At 58.2% G+C, this 16073-nt stretch overlaps 1 protein-coding gene across 2 annotated transcripts in view; it reads right to left on the minus strand.

Moving 5' to 3' along the window:
- Positions 1-5552: 5552 nt before the first annotated feature.
- Positions 5553-16073, minus strand: part of CHST8 (carbohydrate sulfotransferase 8) — a 124316-nt gene continuing 113795 nt past the window's right edge. For both annotated transcript variants that reach the window (XM_059044399.2, XM_067018459.1), the window contains 2 exons: positions 7684-7721; positions 5553-7126 (listed from right to left, as the gene is read on the minus strand). In XM_059044399.2, the coding sequence (XP_058900382.1) occupies positions 6020-7126; positions 7684-7721 (1145 nt within the window). In that variant the 3' untranslated portion in view covers positions 5553-6019. The remainder of the gene's footprint in view (positions 7127-7683; positions 7722-16073) is intronic.

The raw sequence follows: 16073 nt of genomic DNA on the forward strand, positions 1-16073 counted from the left end.
TCCCTTGGGCCACTGTTTCTCTCTCCCCTCCCCTCTTTCCACCCCATGTGCCCAGGAGGAGCCCAGCTCTAACCTTTTCTGTGCTGCTAGAGAAGCGAGACACCACACTAGGGGACACCAGGGCCAAAATGCCAGGGTTTGAATCCTGGAACATCCTTTAAATAACTGTGTGAGCTTGAGCAAATTACTTACCCTCTCTGTGTCACTTTCCTCTTCTGTAAAAAGAAGGGAGGATAATGACTGTATCTACCTCACAGGGTTGTAGTGAGGATTACATAAGCTGGTATATACGAAATGCTTAGAGCAATCTCCAGTAAAGCCAGAATTCTTAATATTGCTTCAGGGGCTTAGGAGGGAGAGAAACAGCTTGGGTTAAGATGAAGGCACTGAACAGAGAGTGAAGTACATGGATTGAGGATACGCTTAGGGGACAGAGAGAATGACATGTGTGAAAAGGAGGAGTCCGGGGCCGATCGGGAGAGATGGGAGGCTTGGTGGGGGCGTGAGATGTGAGGTGCCCTGAGATATGCCGACAGAGGTGTGGTATGGGCTCTGAGGTCAGGGCTGGAGGTGCAGGTTTGGGCGCCAGCTGTACAGCAGAGCGCGGCTGGCTGAGCCGGCCCAGGGAGTGTGTCCATCAAGGGGTGTCTGTCGAATTCAGGACGTGGGGTAGTTGGAGACTCTGAAGCGAGCCATTTCTGGGGGAGGGGGCACTGGAAGGCAGACCACGGTGGGTTCAAGGGCAAAAGGCTAGTGGAGGCGTGAGGCAGCAGGCTACGTTTTGCTGGGAAGGAGAGGACAGAAATGGGGCCAGGGCTGCAGGGGATGTGAAGTTTTGAAGAGGGGGCTGAAGCCTGAGGAGCCGGCAGAGGGAGGGCCATGTCTTTGAGGAGGAGACAAAGGTCTGGGATCCAAGAGGCAGTGGAGGGCTGACCCCGGTAGGGCAGGGGAAGTGAGAAGGGGGGTCAGTGCACACAGAGTATCAATTTGACATGAGACAGTGAAGGCCTTTCTGGTCCTCCCCTTTCCTTTCACTGCAGTAAGAGGCACACCGTGAGCTGTGCACTTTTCTGTGTGTGTGTGTGTGTGCGTGCGTGCGTGCGTGTCTGCGTAGGTGTGTGGATGTGTATCTTTCTGTGTCCTTGTGCACCTGGGCCTCTGTGCATGCTTATATGTCTGTGTGTGTGTCTACATGTGTGTTTGTACCTCTGCCTCTCCGGCAGGTTTTTGGTGGCCCTGAGAGGTTTGTGATGGTGAGTGTCAGGACAGCCCAGTGAGTCCTCTCCTCCTGCAGTGGAGGGGGCAGGCCGGAGGGGCTTGGCTGCTCTGGGGTTTGCCAGGGGCAGGAGACAGAAGGAACAATGGCCAAGATGGATCAGGATGTACCCCAGGGAAGGGAGTGAAGCCAGCAGGGGTGATGGTAGACGCCCCCGCCAACACTCCTAGTGACACTTGGCTCTTCTGCTCTCTGTGTCCTTCGTGTTGACCAGTCTGTGCTTTCCAGGGCCTCCAGAAACCTTCTGGCCCCATTAGGCCCAGGAGGGGAGCTGGGGATGTTTGGTGTTAGGGCAGATGTGTCCTCTGGAGCTGGAAGGTTTGAGATTGACCTCCAGGGTCTGCCCGGAGACAGACCTGGAGAGTCAGGGTCCCCGTGACCCTGTAGATGAGAGGGACAGAGGGCAGAAGACCGACGCAGACTCCAGCGGTTCTGGGGGATGCTCCGACCCGCGTGAGCCTCACACAATCGGGGTGCTGCTGCCACCTCGTGGGCGTGCCGGGGATGCTCAGGCCTCTGCTCAGGAGTGAGGGCTTAGCGCCCTCTGGTGGCCCAGTACTGTCTCTGCCTGAGAAGACGCGCGCTCTCCCGCGCTCCCCCACTCCTTAACAGTACAGATGCCCAGGGGCGGGGCGGTAGGCGGGCCCCAAAGTGAGGGGTCTCAGCCTGACTGCTTGGTTGGGATTTCAGCTCCACGTCCTGCCGCTATGCAGCTCTGGGCAGGCCTCTCTGTGCCTCAGTCTCCTCACCTATAAAGTAGGGTAAGGCATGGTCAGGGCAGCTGGGAGGGTATAACAGACGGCACATGGGAGAGGGCATCATGACACTGGCCCATCAGGAGCGCTTGATTCGCGGTGGCAAACCCTAGGCCCCATGGTTTGGAATTACTTCTGACCTCTGACACCTGACCCTTGCCCTAGGCTTCAAGTGATCTTGGGAGCAGACCTCCAGCCCACTCTCTCCACCTCCCCTCCTGGAGGCCGGCCCAGAGACGGGGAGGGGGCACGAGCGTCTGTTCCGCCAGGCCAGGCCGCCCCGAAGAACCAAAGCTCAGGGCTGTCACGTGCCCTCTCCTGAGGCTGGGCCCGTGGACCACGGAGCCCCCTCCATCCAGCAAGATCGGCCGGGGCCAGCACACTCCCCATGCCACGGACAGCTCCCCCAGCCTCATCCAGGGTCATTGTACCCGCCAGCCTGGGGCCCGGAGATGGGGGCGGGATTATTTCAGCCCTGCTCGGCCCCAGACTGCCCACCCCTAGTTCCTGGAGACCACTCTGGTCCACTCCTGGGCCCATAGGTCAGCAGTAATCCCCTTGTGCCCAGCTCTGGGTGAGGTCGGGGGAGATACCAGGACAAAATTCCCCTGATTAGCCATGAGTGCTCCCCAGAGAGGAAAGGGCTAAGAGGACGGGGGGAGTGAGGGGAGACCACCTTCTGCCCTCAGGGCTCTCCTGGGGCTCCCATTCCCCCACGGAGGGGTCTCAACCCTGTGGATGAAATGGGTAAACAGGCCCTGCCTGGGAGGGGATAGGGGTTCTGGATGACTACCCCTCCATCCACTGCCTTCCCACCTCTGTCTCGGGCCCTTTGGTGGGTGGCCAGGCCCACAGTGACGGCAGATAGGATGGTTTGGTCACGTCTGCGAGGCCAGAGGTAACTGAAACTCATGTCTGACCATCTGGCTGGGCCTCACATCTCATCTCCCCAGGGACTCTAGGGCTTTGGGGGATGTTTATTCTCTTCACCGCTTAGAGAGCAGGTCTCATGTCTAGGGAGGTCTCAGCTGCAGGGACTTCACTGTGGGCTGCCCCAGATAGGGCCTGTTTGGAGGACCAAGCTGGCAGGGCACTGGGGGTTCAGTGGTTATTTTCCCAACTTGATGGGCCGGCTTGGCCCCTGGGAGGAGCCTGTGACCCCTTCTTGGGTCCCTGACCCAGAGGGCCCCCTCCTTCACCACGAAGTGGTAAACAGGTTACATGGGGCAGGGGAGGGGCAGCACATGATGGTCCCAGAGAGGAGGGAGGAAGGTCCGCATCCCCCCCATCCTCCCACCACATATACGGGCTCACACACGTGTACACACCCCCTCACCCCAGACACAGATGCCCATAAGACTGACACGTACCACACCACTCACACACACTTACACACGTACTCATAGACTCACATGCTCACCACACGCCCCCCAGAAACACACACACACACACACACACACACACACACACACACACACACCTTTCCTTTGTTGGCAGTTAAGTCCACTGTTCTTAGGGCTATATGAGGCTGGGCCTGGGGGCTGGAGCTGGGTCCAGCACGATCTCAGTGGATTCAGGGTGAGATCTCAGGGCTGGGCTTCTGGAGCTCATACTGGGGACCATCAAGGGGTGATCATGGTCATTGCCTGGACTGTGCTTCTGCCATCGCCACCCAGAAGGAAAGCCCCTCTTTGATGGATGCATTTGTGTGTACATCTGCCCAACCCAGGCCTGGTTATCTCTGAGAGATGACACAAGATGTCTTTTCCTACCCTCAAATACACACACACACACACACACACACACACACACACACACACACACTCATTCACATCATGGAAGGATGGCCCCTGGGCAATCCTGATCACCTCCAAGCAGCAGCAGTGGGTGAAGGTGCCCTGCAGGCTTCCCCAGCCGGGCTTCTGGGTGTCTCCTTGCTGAGTAGAAGACCAGTGACACTGCCACAGTCTTCTCAAAATGCATCCTTGACCAGAGGCACTGTTTCTGCATTAGGAATTCCACCTCACTTTGTGAGCACCGCAGCCTAGGGGCAGCTGTTTCTGGGTCATGGGCAGCCAGGCCCCTCCCTGCCTCCTCTCACATTGACCTGGCCCTGGCTGAGGTGTTGAGGCATCTCTGAGCCTCTCACCATCTGCCTTCCTGCCTTCCACACCTGTGAATCCCTCAGGCCCTGACCCCAGCCTCCTCCCTGCCCCTCTGGGTTCCTTCTGTCCGATGGCCCAGGCCACTTTCAGCTGGAACCCGAGCGGAGGCCTCACCCTGCTCAGGGTTCTTGGATACGTGTGGCCCCGAGCAGGCAGTTGGCAGCCTCAACCCCCTTGTTCTGCCTTTAAACCTTTCCAGAGCCCAGAAAGAAAGATGGAGTCACTCATGCTAGTGTGAACCTGGCTGGGATGTCCCACCTTGAGCAGCAGCGCCCCCTCCGGGTCTGAACCTGGCTGGGATGTCCCACCTTGAGCAGCAGCGCCCCCTCCGGGTCTGAACCTGGCTGGGATGTCCCACCTTGAGCAGCAGCGCCCCCTCCGGGTCTGGCAGCATCTCCCGTAGCAAGTGGGAACTGACTGAGAGCAAGCTCTGGGGAGAGGAAGGCCACAGAAAGATTCAGGAGGGCATGCAGCAGACTGCGGGCAGACAGGCTGACAGAGAGATGAGACCCAACAGTGGCAGACAGACAAACAGGCCCCTAGAAACAGCCAGGCAGCACTTCCCGTTACAAACAAGACCCCCAAACAGCCACAGTCAGACCCAAAGTCAAAGCTCCAACAAACACTTTCTCTGAGACCTTTCAGGAGTCACCCTGCCTTTTGACAATTTCAGACCATTTCTCCATGTGAAAATGTATGCTTTTGGAGGAGAAGTTTCCTCTACAGCTCCTCCTTCTCCTCCCCCAGAGCTGGTTCACACGTGGGCAGGCAATCCTGGTAGCTTTGAAGTGGTTCTGTCAGGGGATGCAGTCAGGGATCAAGGCCAGGTCAGGGGGTCTGCAGATGACATCTTTCGGCCAAAGCCCTGCTTATCCCAGGGTTCAGAAAGCCAAGGATGGCATCACTCCCTGCCTGGAAATGCCACACCCCCTGAGACCCATGTGCAGTATCCCATTGACCCCAGGGGCAGCCCCCAAATAGCAGTTTGCCCAGAGAGCTTGTCACTGCTCTGGCAGTCCCCAGAGCCCCCCCCCCACAAAGTGCACTGACAAAAAGGGACCTTGATGGTCCTCCACGGGGACAGGTCTATCTTCTTTGGGGATGAATGTGCCAGTACCAAGATGGGAGGACCCTACTGATGGAGAGCTGGACTTGGGAGCCTGAGGCGAGATGCTGCTGGCATCCTGGAAGTCAGCTGCTGGGTACTCTGCTCGTCGTGCTGTGCCCTGGGCTTCCCTGGGTGGGGTCTGCAGGCGCGGGGCTCAGGCTGTCCTCAGGAGAGAGAAGCAGCCCCAGAAAGCACGGGGAAGGGCCCCTGTGTTTCCACACCAACGCACAGAGTATGGACACGGCTGCTCTGGAAACCATGTGCTTTATTTGGAACCTCATTCCAAGCGAGCCTCCCCCCGGGTCATAGAAAAGCTGCAAACCCTGTGGTTTGGTACAAGGCAATGGCTAAGGGATACGGGAAGTCCCTTACAGCCGGGGGCCTTTGTCCTCTGGGCCTCAGACTTCCCTGGTCATCCTGACTCTTGGTAGAGCTGGGTATGGGCAGCTGGAACTCCCGGGGTGTCCAGCTCACCCCCCAGCATCTTCCTTATTTGAGGAGTATGGAAGTGGGTATGGGACAGAGGCCAGGGTCCCCAACCAAGGCCTGGGCCTCTGTGCCCCCCTGAAGGGCCTGCGCTACCCAGCAGGCACGGCTCCTCAGAGCCCTGTTACTCTGGGTACATCTCAGCTCCCAGGTGAGAAACCATGGAGCGTGGGATGCCCCCGAGTGAGTGGGTGGGGCTGGGCCGCCCACGGCCTGTTGGCCCCGCCCCTCAGTACAGGTCTGCGAAGGGCTTGGAGTAGTTGAACATCAGGTAGTCCATATAGTAGAAGTCGTAGGTGCGCTGCCGCTGCAGGGTCGAGAGCTGGGCGAAGTACTGGCGGGTGATCTGTGCGGTGGTCCGCGCCTCCTGTGAGTGACGGTCCTTGAACCGCGGGAAGGTCAGGTTCCGCGGCGCGCGGATGAGGCTCAGGAAGAAGTTGGCATCGTCCTCTATGCTCTCAAACTTGCCCACAAAGTCATAGTCGATGAGGCAGGGGCTGCACAGCCGGCTGACGTGGTCCCAGTGGATGTCCATACCCACGGGCCGGTGCACGTCCAGTAGGTACTGGATGAACTCGGGGAACCGCACGCCGGAGCCCGTCCGCAGGGCCTCCCGAGAGGCGTTGGCCCGGTATCGGGCCAGGATGGCCTTGCCGAAGACGGGGTGATAGTAGCTATTGGGGTGCTCAAACTTGTCGCGGAAGGCAGAGACCAGCCTCTCGAAGGGCTCACGGACGAAGAGCATCTTGGTGTAGGTGCTGAGGCGGTGAAGGATGCCCTGGCGGTCGAAGGTGTCCAGCCGCCTGAGGGCGCTGCCGTAGTGGACGGTGTTGTGCTGGATGTCGGTGGTGGACGAGGCCAGCCCGGCCAGCACCATGAGCACCCGCTTCCAGTTGGAGCAGCCTGCCTTGGGCACCTCGCAGTACAGCACGCGGTGGCGGTCCTCCACGAAGATGCGGGACACGTGGCGGGGCGTGACCGCCCTGCGGCTGCTGCTCGCCCTGTACTTGGCGCACGCCTCCCGCATCAGCCGCTTGCGCTCCTGCTGGCTCCGGTGCAGGCTGACCCAGCGGCCGTCCAGGGCCCGGGGTGCTGGCCGGACGAACGTACCAGCCGAGCTGTTGGCCGGGATGGCCGCCGCAGCTGGCATTTTCTTGATAAGCAGTCGCCGGCGGCGCTGCCGGGTTCGCAGACGGGCCCCCACGTTTGGGCGGGCTTGAGGCTGCTGGGACACCTGTAGGCTCAGGCCCCTCGGGGCCCGGCTGGACAAGTCTCGGGTGACCCTCTCTGTGGGTGCCTTAAAGTCACCATCCTGGGAACTGCCTGATGGGAGGTCCTGGGGCAAGAAGAGAACTGGTTAGCAGGGTGGACAGGTCAGCTGGGCACTGAGGGTCACACAGGTCAGGCCCTCGCCACGGCCGGGGTCCCTGACCCCTCTGTAGACTGCTTTTTTTTCCCAGGTGAGGGAGAGGGGGACAGGCTGGCCCTGCGGGACGCGACCCCTTTGGTCTGAGCCCCCATAACAGCCCCCACAATCCCCTCTCCCCTCCAGAGGCCGTGGTGTGAGGGGCAAGTGTCATTTAGGCCACGAGATGGCGCAGGTCTCCCAGGAATAGCCTCCTGGTGACGAGGGGGCAGGGGGAGCTGGCGGCCTGGGGGAACCAGGCTCAGAGCTAATGCTTCTATCGGCACAGGCCAAAGCCGCCATCCAGCGGGAAAGGGAAACTCATGGGTCCAAGGTCCCAGGCTTTGCTCCCAAGGCTCCTGGGAAAGACAGGACACATTTTTCTTTCCAAGAGTGGATTTACTGTGAGCTCGGAGTTTTCTTCCCTGCCCTCCCCAACTTTCCCCAGGTTGCCCATGCTGAGAATTCATCAGACTCTCAGAACTCACGCTGTGGGGTTCCTGTGGCCGGATGTTGAACTTTATTCCTGAAAAGCAAACAGAGAGGATAGTGTTAGCAGTGGAAGTATCACGTGGTCCACAGGGACCTGCTTACAGGCTCTTGACTGTGGGTACCTGGGCTGGAAAAGGCAGTTCGGGGTGGGGGGGGAGGAGAGGCATGGCACGGTGCAAGTGCCCCTCCACTCTCCTACCCATGCAGAGAGCGGGAGTGCAGCAGAGACTTGGTCCCACTGGCTCCCAGCTGATGCTCACTGCGGGGGTGTCCCAGCTCCCGATGTGACCATCAGGAGTGTCCAGAAGGCGCCCTTCCCAAGGGTGCCCACATACCTGCCCAGTGGAGCAGCCAGGAACCTCACAGCCTGCCCCCACCTCACACTTTCATTAAGTCATGGGAAGGGCCCTTCGGGAAGATCTGTCCGTCTTCTCTTTATACCCTGTCCTAGCTCTAGCCTTTCTGTGCTTGAAGATGACACACTCGTACCCATACCTTGGCACACAGGCCTGGGAGCGGAACACACTCTTTCCCCTCCGACTTGGGCCTCCCCACTGGCTCCAGAAAGTTCCTTCACCTCGGCATCTGCTTTGCGATTTTGGCCATCTCAGCTGGTCTTGGGGTTCCGGGCTGAGCTGGCTTCATCCTGCTCGCCCTGGTTTCCTCCAAAGGTCTGAAGAGAGGCCCCGCACAGTGACTGATTGCCTGGTGAGCCTTTATTGGCGACTAGGGGGAGAATGGAGAGAGATCAGGGCATCACTGGCCACGCTCCAGACTGTTGGCTCTGCCCACCAAGGAGGTGCTTTGCCTGCGCTGGGGTGGGGGTCACTCAGGATAAGCTCTGGAGACTCGAATCTTTGACCAGAGGGAGAGGGTTTTGCTTTGGTCCGTTTGGTCCCAGTTTGGTCCTTTTCAGGGGAGGTCCTACGAGAACGAGAGGATTTCCTTCGGGGGAGCCTATTTAGGAGTCTTGGCTTCCTTCCCCATCCCAGCCTGGCCTCTGAGGCATCGGGGTTCTTCCTGCCCCTGTGCCATGTGAATGGACATTTCTGCTCTGAGGCTTTGCCAAAAGCCACAATCACAGTCAGAACTGGCCATCCTTTAAACAAGCGGAACGCTCCAACTTCCAGCTGGCACAATGGGGCGCCATGCTGACCACACCTGACTGAGTTCTGGCTGCTGCTGGGGGTGGGGATTGTTCTGAAGGCACTTCCCCTGCTGTCTCTGTGTACACGGCAGAGGTCCAGTGGCTGGAGCCCAGCTGGCGAGGGGACATCCAGGTCCTCTGTCCCTGACCCAGGGACTCCGCTGATTCCTTGTGAGGTCCATTTTTACAGGTTCAGCCACTGCTATGACCCTGGCCTTATACTACTGGTCAGTCTGAGGATGTGCCCACAATTCTCCTTCATTTATCTGCAAGTGAGAGTGGGGGGACGTGAGGTCACCCCTGGGCTGGAAAACCTAAATTCCCTGAGCCTGCCTGGACCTTTTCCCAGTTCCAAGAGAGGTGGAGGTGTCCTGGGCATCCCCCAGCTTATGTGCATTATGTGTGTGTGCATGTGGCTGAGCCCTGAAACAGGCCTTCCAGACTCTTCCATGGAGAGGGAGAAGCTCCATGGAGAACTGGCTGCACCCCTCAGAGGGTGGGGTGTGAACAGTGGGTGCCTGACCTTGAGGCAGGAGCCTCTTAGAATCAAGCCCCTCAAAGGGTCCCCCTCTCAGCCCAGAGCCTCCTTCCCTCTGCGGCCAACCACCCCCGGCCCCATGCCCTTCCACATCTCTTCAGGTGGCAGTCCCCAGCATGAGCTTCCTGATCTCATTTCCCTCTGATACGTGCAAGTTCCCTCTTGCAGCCAATGATCACAGCTCCCTTCACCAGAAGGGACCCTCTGCACACTCAGTTTTCCTTCATGCTGCCGGGTTTCCTTAATTATTTTCTGATGGCAGCTGGCTCTGCTAAATCACCTTTCCTCCTCAGAGCCTCAGACACAGGAATTTACTCTGCTTGTCAATCCTGTCAACTTGTCAAGGTGCGTTGGTGCTTATTTATATTCCTTTTCTGGAGCAAATGAGTCGTGTCAGATTCGGCCGAGAACGGGGTGGAGGAGCCACTTACAAAAGGCATCTCGCCAGCAGGTGAAGTCAGAGGAGGATGTGCTTACAGAGTCACAGCCGACCTCCCATCAGCTCTATCCCCACAGCCTGGAGGGTGGCGGGCTGCGAGGTCTGACCCATTTGGATCTGTGCAGACTGGGCAGGAGGGCTCTGAGCCTGAAGGGTTTCCAAGGCAGGCCAGGCCAGAGCTCTGAGCACAGGCTGGGGAGAAAGCCCTTGCTGGACAGAGCCCAGGGCTGGGTGAGTCTCCTGAGCTCTTGGCCACTTTTGCCCAACAAAGCCAACCTGGTTGCAACTGTCCCCTTTGAAAAAAACAATTATCTCGTGGAAAACCCAACAACAGATCTAATGTGGAGGCTGAGTTCGCCACAGGTTGCATGTTCGTGACCCTGAAACTTATGGCAGCTTGTTTGCAGACTGTGAGCCTATCCCACGTGGCCACTTTGGAATAAAGAAACTCAAGGAAGGAAATGTGACAGAAATGGCCGGAAATGGCCCCGCTGGCCAGGGTCCCGGTGTCCCTACTTTTTTCTTGGAGGAAGCTGCTCTTTCACACACTGTTGAGATAAAGGCGGAAGCAAAGACCACCCCCGGCTCTGAGCATGTGACGGCCAGGAGGAGCCTTGGGCATCTTGAGCCTGGGGCCCGCGCATTCCCTAGAGAGCTGCACTTCAGGACCCTGGACAGCTCCGGGGAGCAGCCCGGGAAGGGCCCTGCCTCTGCGGCACCACCAGGGAGGTATTGTCACCGGGAGCCCCCGGAACCCATGCCATGGGGGACTTGGCCTCAACATAACACCACCTGCCCAGGCCCCAAATAAGTCTAAGAGGTAGATAAAAGCCATGCCCTCAGCCTTCTCTTCCATCCAATGTCACCATGCTGCGTCTCACCTCGCCTGTCTCCCTCACGCCTACCCTGCGACAGGAAGCCCCAATAGCAGTCATGTACACCCTCTGCTTTCAGAGTCTGAGTCACCTGTCCTCTCCCTTCAGCATAATATTAATAACCTGTAAGGGAGCCCTATCCCCCTGCACGGAAAGAAATCAACGACCACTTTCTCTTTCCGGACAGAGGAGATTCGCAGTGGTTGAAACACATGCAAGTACGACAGCAGTGAACGTCGGTGAGAGCAAACAAGGTGTGAGCTATGGGGGCTGCCAACCGCGCTCCACACTGTGAGCCCTTCATTGGCTGAAGGTTTTCTTCTGAGCGTTTGTTTGGCTGAAGAAGCTTCCTGGCTGCCTGCCAAGGGGATGCAGCGACGGAGGAGAGCGAGAGGCCAGCCCTATAATTAGGCCACGCAGCCTGGGTCTGCAGCAGAGCTGGGGAGGAGGGTCACTGGCATGTGGGCTGCTGGGGAGGACGGTTCCGAGCCCACCACTCCTCTCTGAATCACTGGAGGGAGACCTGCTGGGTGCAGTTCCGAAGTCCCAGTCCTGGATGCCCAGGACCCACTGGGGGGTGGGGGCTGGGGACCGGCCTTTCGGTCTGGCTGTGTAGACAGGTGACACTGACATGGGTCAAAATAGGACTCAAGTGCCTAGAAAGGGTGGCCTCAGGAGCCCTTGACCCCTTGACCCCTTGACCAGCCCCAGGTTGGTCATTTGAGGAGAGTGACTGCTGTTCTGGCTGCTCAGATTCCAGGCCTAGGCCCTGACGGGCGGTGTGGAGAGGGTCCTGCCACTCTAAACACTGCAGCCTTGGGGAAGGAGTCAGACCCACAGAGAGGGACAGAGATGGGAGAGAACTGAAGGGGCCGGGAGGGGCCACAGGCTATGAGTGCAAGTGCGAAGTCCCCGCCCTGTCTGAAGTTTCAGACTCGTGGTTCTTGGGTTTCCCAGAGTTCCCTGCGTTGAGCTGGGCGTCCTCGGCTCCTTTTTCACAGCCTGGCTCTTCTGGTGGTTGAGTCTGCATGATGGACGTCCCCCCACCCATCTGTGCTGTCCACCCGCATGTCCACTTATGCTGCCCATCAGGCCAGGAAACGCCAGGGGTTTCAGGCTGGGCAGAGCCAGGAGAGACACCAAAGGCAAGTCCCCCACTGCACCTTGGTCGCCCCACGTGTGAGATCCTGCATCCAAACGTCGGTCTCCCCCCAGATTCCCTGGCAGTTGCGTCTGGTGGGATGGACACCGTTGCCCTGCTCTGCTGTTTCCATATCCCAATGAGAAAGAAGTTGATCCTGTACCTACCATGCGTACTGGGAGAAAGGCCTTCACGCCCTGGGGCAGCCCTGCCTGGCTGGCCAGTGTGCAGGACCTCACGCAAACGGTGATGGGGTGCTGGCAGGAGAAACGGCAGCCAGGGTGCATGTGCTGGCTGCTCGGGTCAGGGGAGAGACCCTGAGGGAGCTGCGAGGCCCCACTCTGCAGGGAGTCTGAAAGGTTTCTGAATGAGGGTCCCCCAGAGAAACCACCAATACGATAGATATAGTGGAGGAGGGTTTAGTTTAAGCAATTGGCTCTTGCAGTTGTGGAGGATGGGTGAAATCTGCAGGGCAGGCCACGGCCTAGAGACCCAGGGAAGAACTGATGGTGCAGCTCGGGTCTGAGGGCCGTCTGGAGGCAGAATTCTTTCCTTCTTTTCTCCTAAGGCCTTCAACTGACTGGATGAGGCCCGCCCACATTGTGGAGGGTAATCTCTCTACTCCTAGTCTATTGATTCAGAGGTAAGCATATCTAGGGACTTCCCTGGCGGTCCAGTGGTTAAAGACTTCACCTTCCGACGCAGGGGGTGGTGCGGGTTCGATCCCTGGTCGGGGAGCTAAGATTCCCCGTGTCTTGGGGCCAAGAAACCAAAAACATAAAACAGAAGCAATATTGTAACAAAAATTCAATAAAGACTTTGAAAAAGGGTCCACATCAAGAAATAAAACAATAAAGGTAATCACATCTAAAAAATACCTTCACAGTAACATCTAGACTGGTGTTTGACCAAACATCTGGACACCACAGCCTAGTCAAGCTGACATATAAACTTAACCCTCACAGAGGGTGTATTAGTTTCCTAGGGCTGCTGTAACAGAGCACCACAAAACGGGCTGGTGTAAAAATAACAAAACATTTATTCTCTCATGGTTCTGGAGGCCAGGTGTCTGAAATGAAGGCGCCAGCAGGGCCCTGCTCCCTCTGGAGCCTCAAGGGGAGGAGCCTTCCTTGCCTTGTCTAGCTTCTGGCTGCCCCAGATGTTCCTTGCCTGTGGCAATTTAGATCCAACCTCTGCCTCTGTCTTCACATGGCTGTCTTATGTACCTGTCCCTTCTCCTCTGGTCGTTTTGAATTAGGGCCCAACCTAATGACCTCATCTTGATGACATCTGCAAAGAGCCTACAATATGGTCACATTCACAGGTACTAGAGGCTGAGACTTCAACCTATTTTGGGGGGGGCGGACACAATTCAATTCGTAACAGAGGGGAAGCGACTTCAGAGGGCTTTAAGAACACTGGGCAGGAATAACCTGGAGGAGGTGAGAAAACACTTCCCTTGCTGGGTTGGGTGGTCCAATGAGTAATGAAGGATTGCGTTAGTTGTCCGTGTTCTTGGGGCAGAAACTGTGTCAGACAGAGTCTGGCACAAGGTCTGGCACACAGCAGGAGCTCAGTAAACGCTTGTGAAAAAGCCGAGGCTGCCTGGACTGAGAGCTGGCCCTGGAGAGGGAGACCGGGTGTTGGGCTTCTCTCTGCAGTCCAGGGTTCTGGCTGGAGTCCACCAACCCCCGGCCGCGCTTCTCCGGCTCGGCCTGGTAGCCTGAGAAGCGTCTGTGTGTCTGCGTGGCAGGTGCCAGCCGAGCAGCCGGATGCAGACAGGAGCTGCGCCGGCTGAGGGTCTGTCCACCCCATCCCGGCTGTGTGGGGTCTGTGTGGTCGGAACTAGGACACCACCAGCTGGCTCCCTCCCATTGCCACCCGGGGGGCACCTGGCCAGGGCCTGCTCCTTGCTCCTCGCAGTGGCTGTATGTCCTCTGGATCTTCTCCCACCAGCTCAGGCTCTGCCCTTTTGAGGGGCAAGCCCTCCTGACCTCCCCCTCGGCCTCTGTCTGCTTCCTTGTGAGCTGCTCCCTTCATCTGGGCAGATTGTTAATTTATGCAGATTTGATGCAAAACTCAGCAATTAGAGGGCAGCCTGGACTCAAGGCACAGAATTCAGATGGAAGAAGCCTCATCAAAGGGCCTTAAATCCTCACTTGTGTTCACTGGAAAATTCAACTCGTTACATTCTCTGCCAGGGCCTCAGCTCACAGCCACGCCACCTCTGCTGCCCCCAGGGCCCAGGGCAGGCAAACGGGGCTCCAGGCAGCAGGGGTCCCCAGACAAACGTGCTGGCTGCTCCTGGAACCAAGAGGTGGCTCTGTAGTCAGTGTGGACCTTGGGGAAAGGCGGGGGTCAGGCCACACATGCTCCTGGGTGGGACAGCAGGTGGCCCTGCAGGGCTCTGTCCTCTCGCCTCAGCCTCTGGGGAGTGGGGGGAACTCCTTCACGTTGCTCTGAGACAACCCAACTCACAGTGGGGTCCCCTTTGGCCCCAGACCAGAGCAAGGGCTTCCTCTCCCTTAACCTAGAGACTCCACTCTGAGTCATAGCTTTTAACAAGGGGTCGGCATATTTAAAAAGAAGGAAAAAACAGAACGAGAACACTGCTGTGTGACCTTAACCTCACTAAACTTTAGTGTCCTCGCCAGGAAGCTGGGATAAAAATACCCATCTCCCAGTTCCACAAATGTGTAAATGAAACGATGCTCAGTGGTGGGCGTAGAGAGAGCACACAGGATAGAAGCCACCGGCCCCTGGTGTTCCCATCACACGGATGCCTTCGCCCCGGCTGAGTTTCCCTGCGTCCAGCTCCCGCACGATCGCAGGACCTCTGGGACCTGTCTGCCGGGGATGGAAGCGGGAGTCTTCCCGTCTTGGGCTGATGGGCACCTGACAGCTCGGACAGCTCCTTGTTTCGTTCAGCGATTCCATTCCCTCGCCTCTGAGATTAGGATCCACATTTCAATTGGGTAGTTCCTTGTCCGCTCAGCCTTGGCTGTGAATTCCCTTGGAGCTGTCAGAGTGGAGCACTGGAGCTGCCCGTCAGTCAACCAGCCAGCCAGTTAGAGGGTCTGCGAAGCCAACAGCTGTCCTGCCGCTCCACCCCTTCCCGTCTGCCCGTCAACTTGGTTGGGTGGGGGGTGTCCCTGAGCGTCCTCCGTGTGCCCGCCTGTCCGCAGGGGAGGGGGCCCCAGCTCCCACTTCGAGGCTCTCCTGTGTCAGAGCCTGGGGGCGACCCCACCGTGCTCAGGGGGTGCGTGTGGCCCCAGCACACGTGCCACGCGCTGCTCTGCGCCCTCACATGCGCACGTTGCGTGGAACAGGACCTGGCACGTCTTGCCGCTACACCATGTGTGCCAAGGGGATGCATCACACCACGTCTCCGTGCCGCACACACGCGTGCTTCCTGCTGTGCGCTGCGGCCCGCGCCGGGCGGGGAGGCTATGTTCACGTCCATGTATGGTTTCTGAGAGCGCGTGGCGCACGCTTTAGAGCAAGCCGTGCCTTTCCTTCCCTTTATGCATTCCTTCAACACACATAGGCCTGGAAGGATAATCAGGAGCTGGTGAATGCGGCTGCAGATGAGAAAGAACCAAGCTCGTGACACTCGCCGGCAAAGTCGTGGTGCCCCCCGGTGGCACCCGCAGCGTGGGAGCTGGTGGTAGAACACGGTCCTGCAGGCCACCACGGTCTGTCCGCACTGACTGAGCGCTGTATGTAGCGGGCAGTGTCTTAGGCACCAGTGACAGCGTCTTGGCCACATGAACGGGACGTTTGCGGCCCTGCCCTCATGGAGTTTACAGGAAGGTGAGGCGCTGAACAGTGGTTCCACGTGCGATGGCAGTCACGGAGGACGTGGCAGGCAGCAAGTGGTGGGGGACACCAGCAAGTCCAGGGCGTCAGGTGACGTCTCCCTCAGGTAGTGACAATTAATTGACACCTGAAGGTGATGAGGGCATTCCTTGGCAGAGGTCGATGGCCTTGACCATGACAGCAGGGCTCATCTGTCTGGTCCCGGCAAAGGTAGCAGATCCTTAACTCCTCTCCTAAGGCCCCAAGGGGAGCCTAGAAGGGCTTTAAGCGGCGAGTTGTTTTGAATTTGAGTGATTCTGAGATGAAGAGCTGAAGACGGAGCAGAAAGGCTGGTCCGTGGATGTTGCCATTGTCCGGGCAGGACACGTCTGGGGCCTGGCCCCAGGTGATGATGGTAGAAAGTGGGGAAACGTGTGAAGAATATTTC

Source organism: Kogia breviceps, chromosome 18 (assembly GCF_026419965.1).
Source record: "Kogia breviceps isolate mKogBre1 chromosome 18, mKogBre1 haplotype 1, whole genome shotgun sequence".
Classification (NCBI taxonomy): Eukaryota; Metazoa; Chordata; class Mammalia; order Artiodactyla; family Physeteridae; genus Kogia; species Kogia breviceps.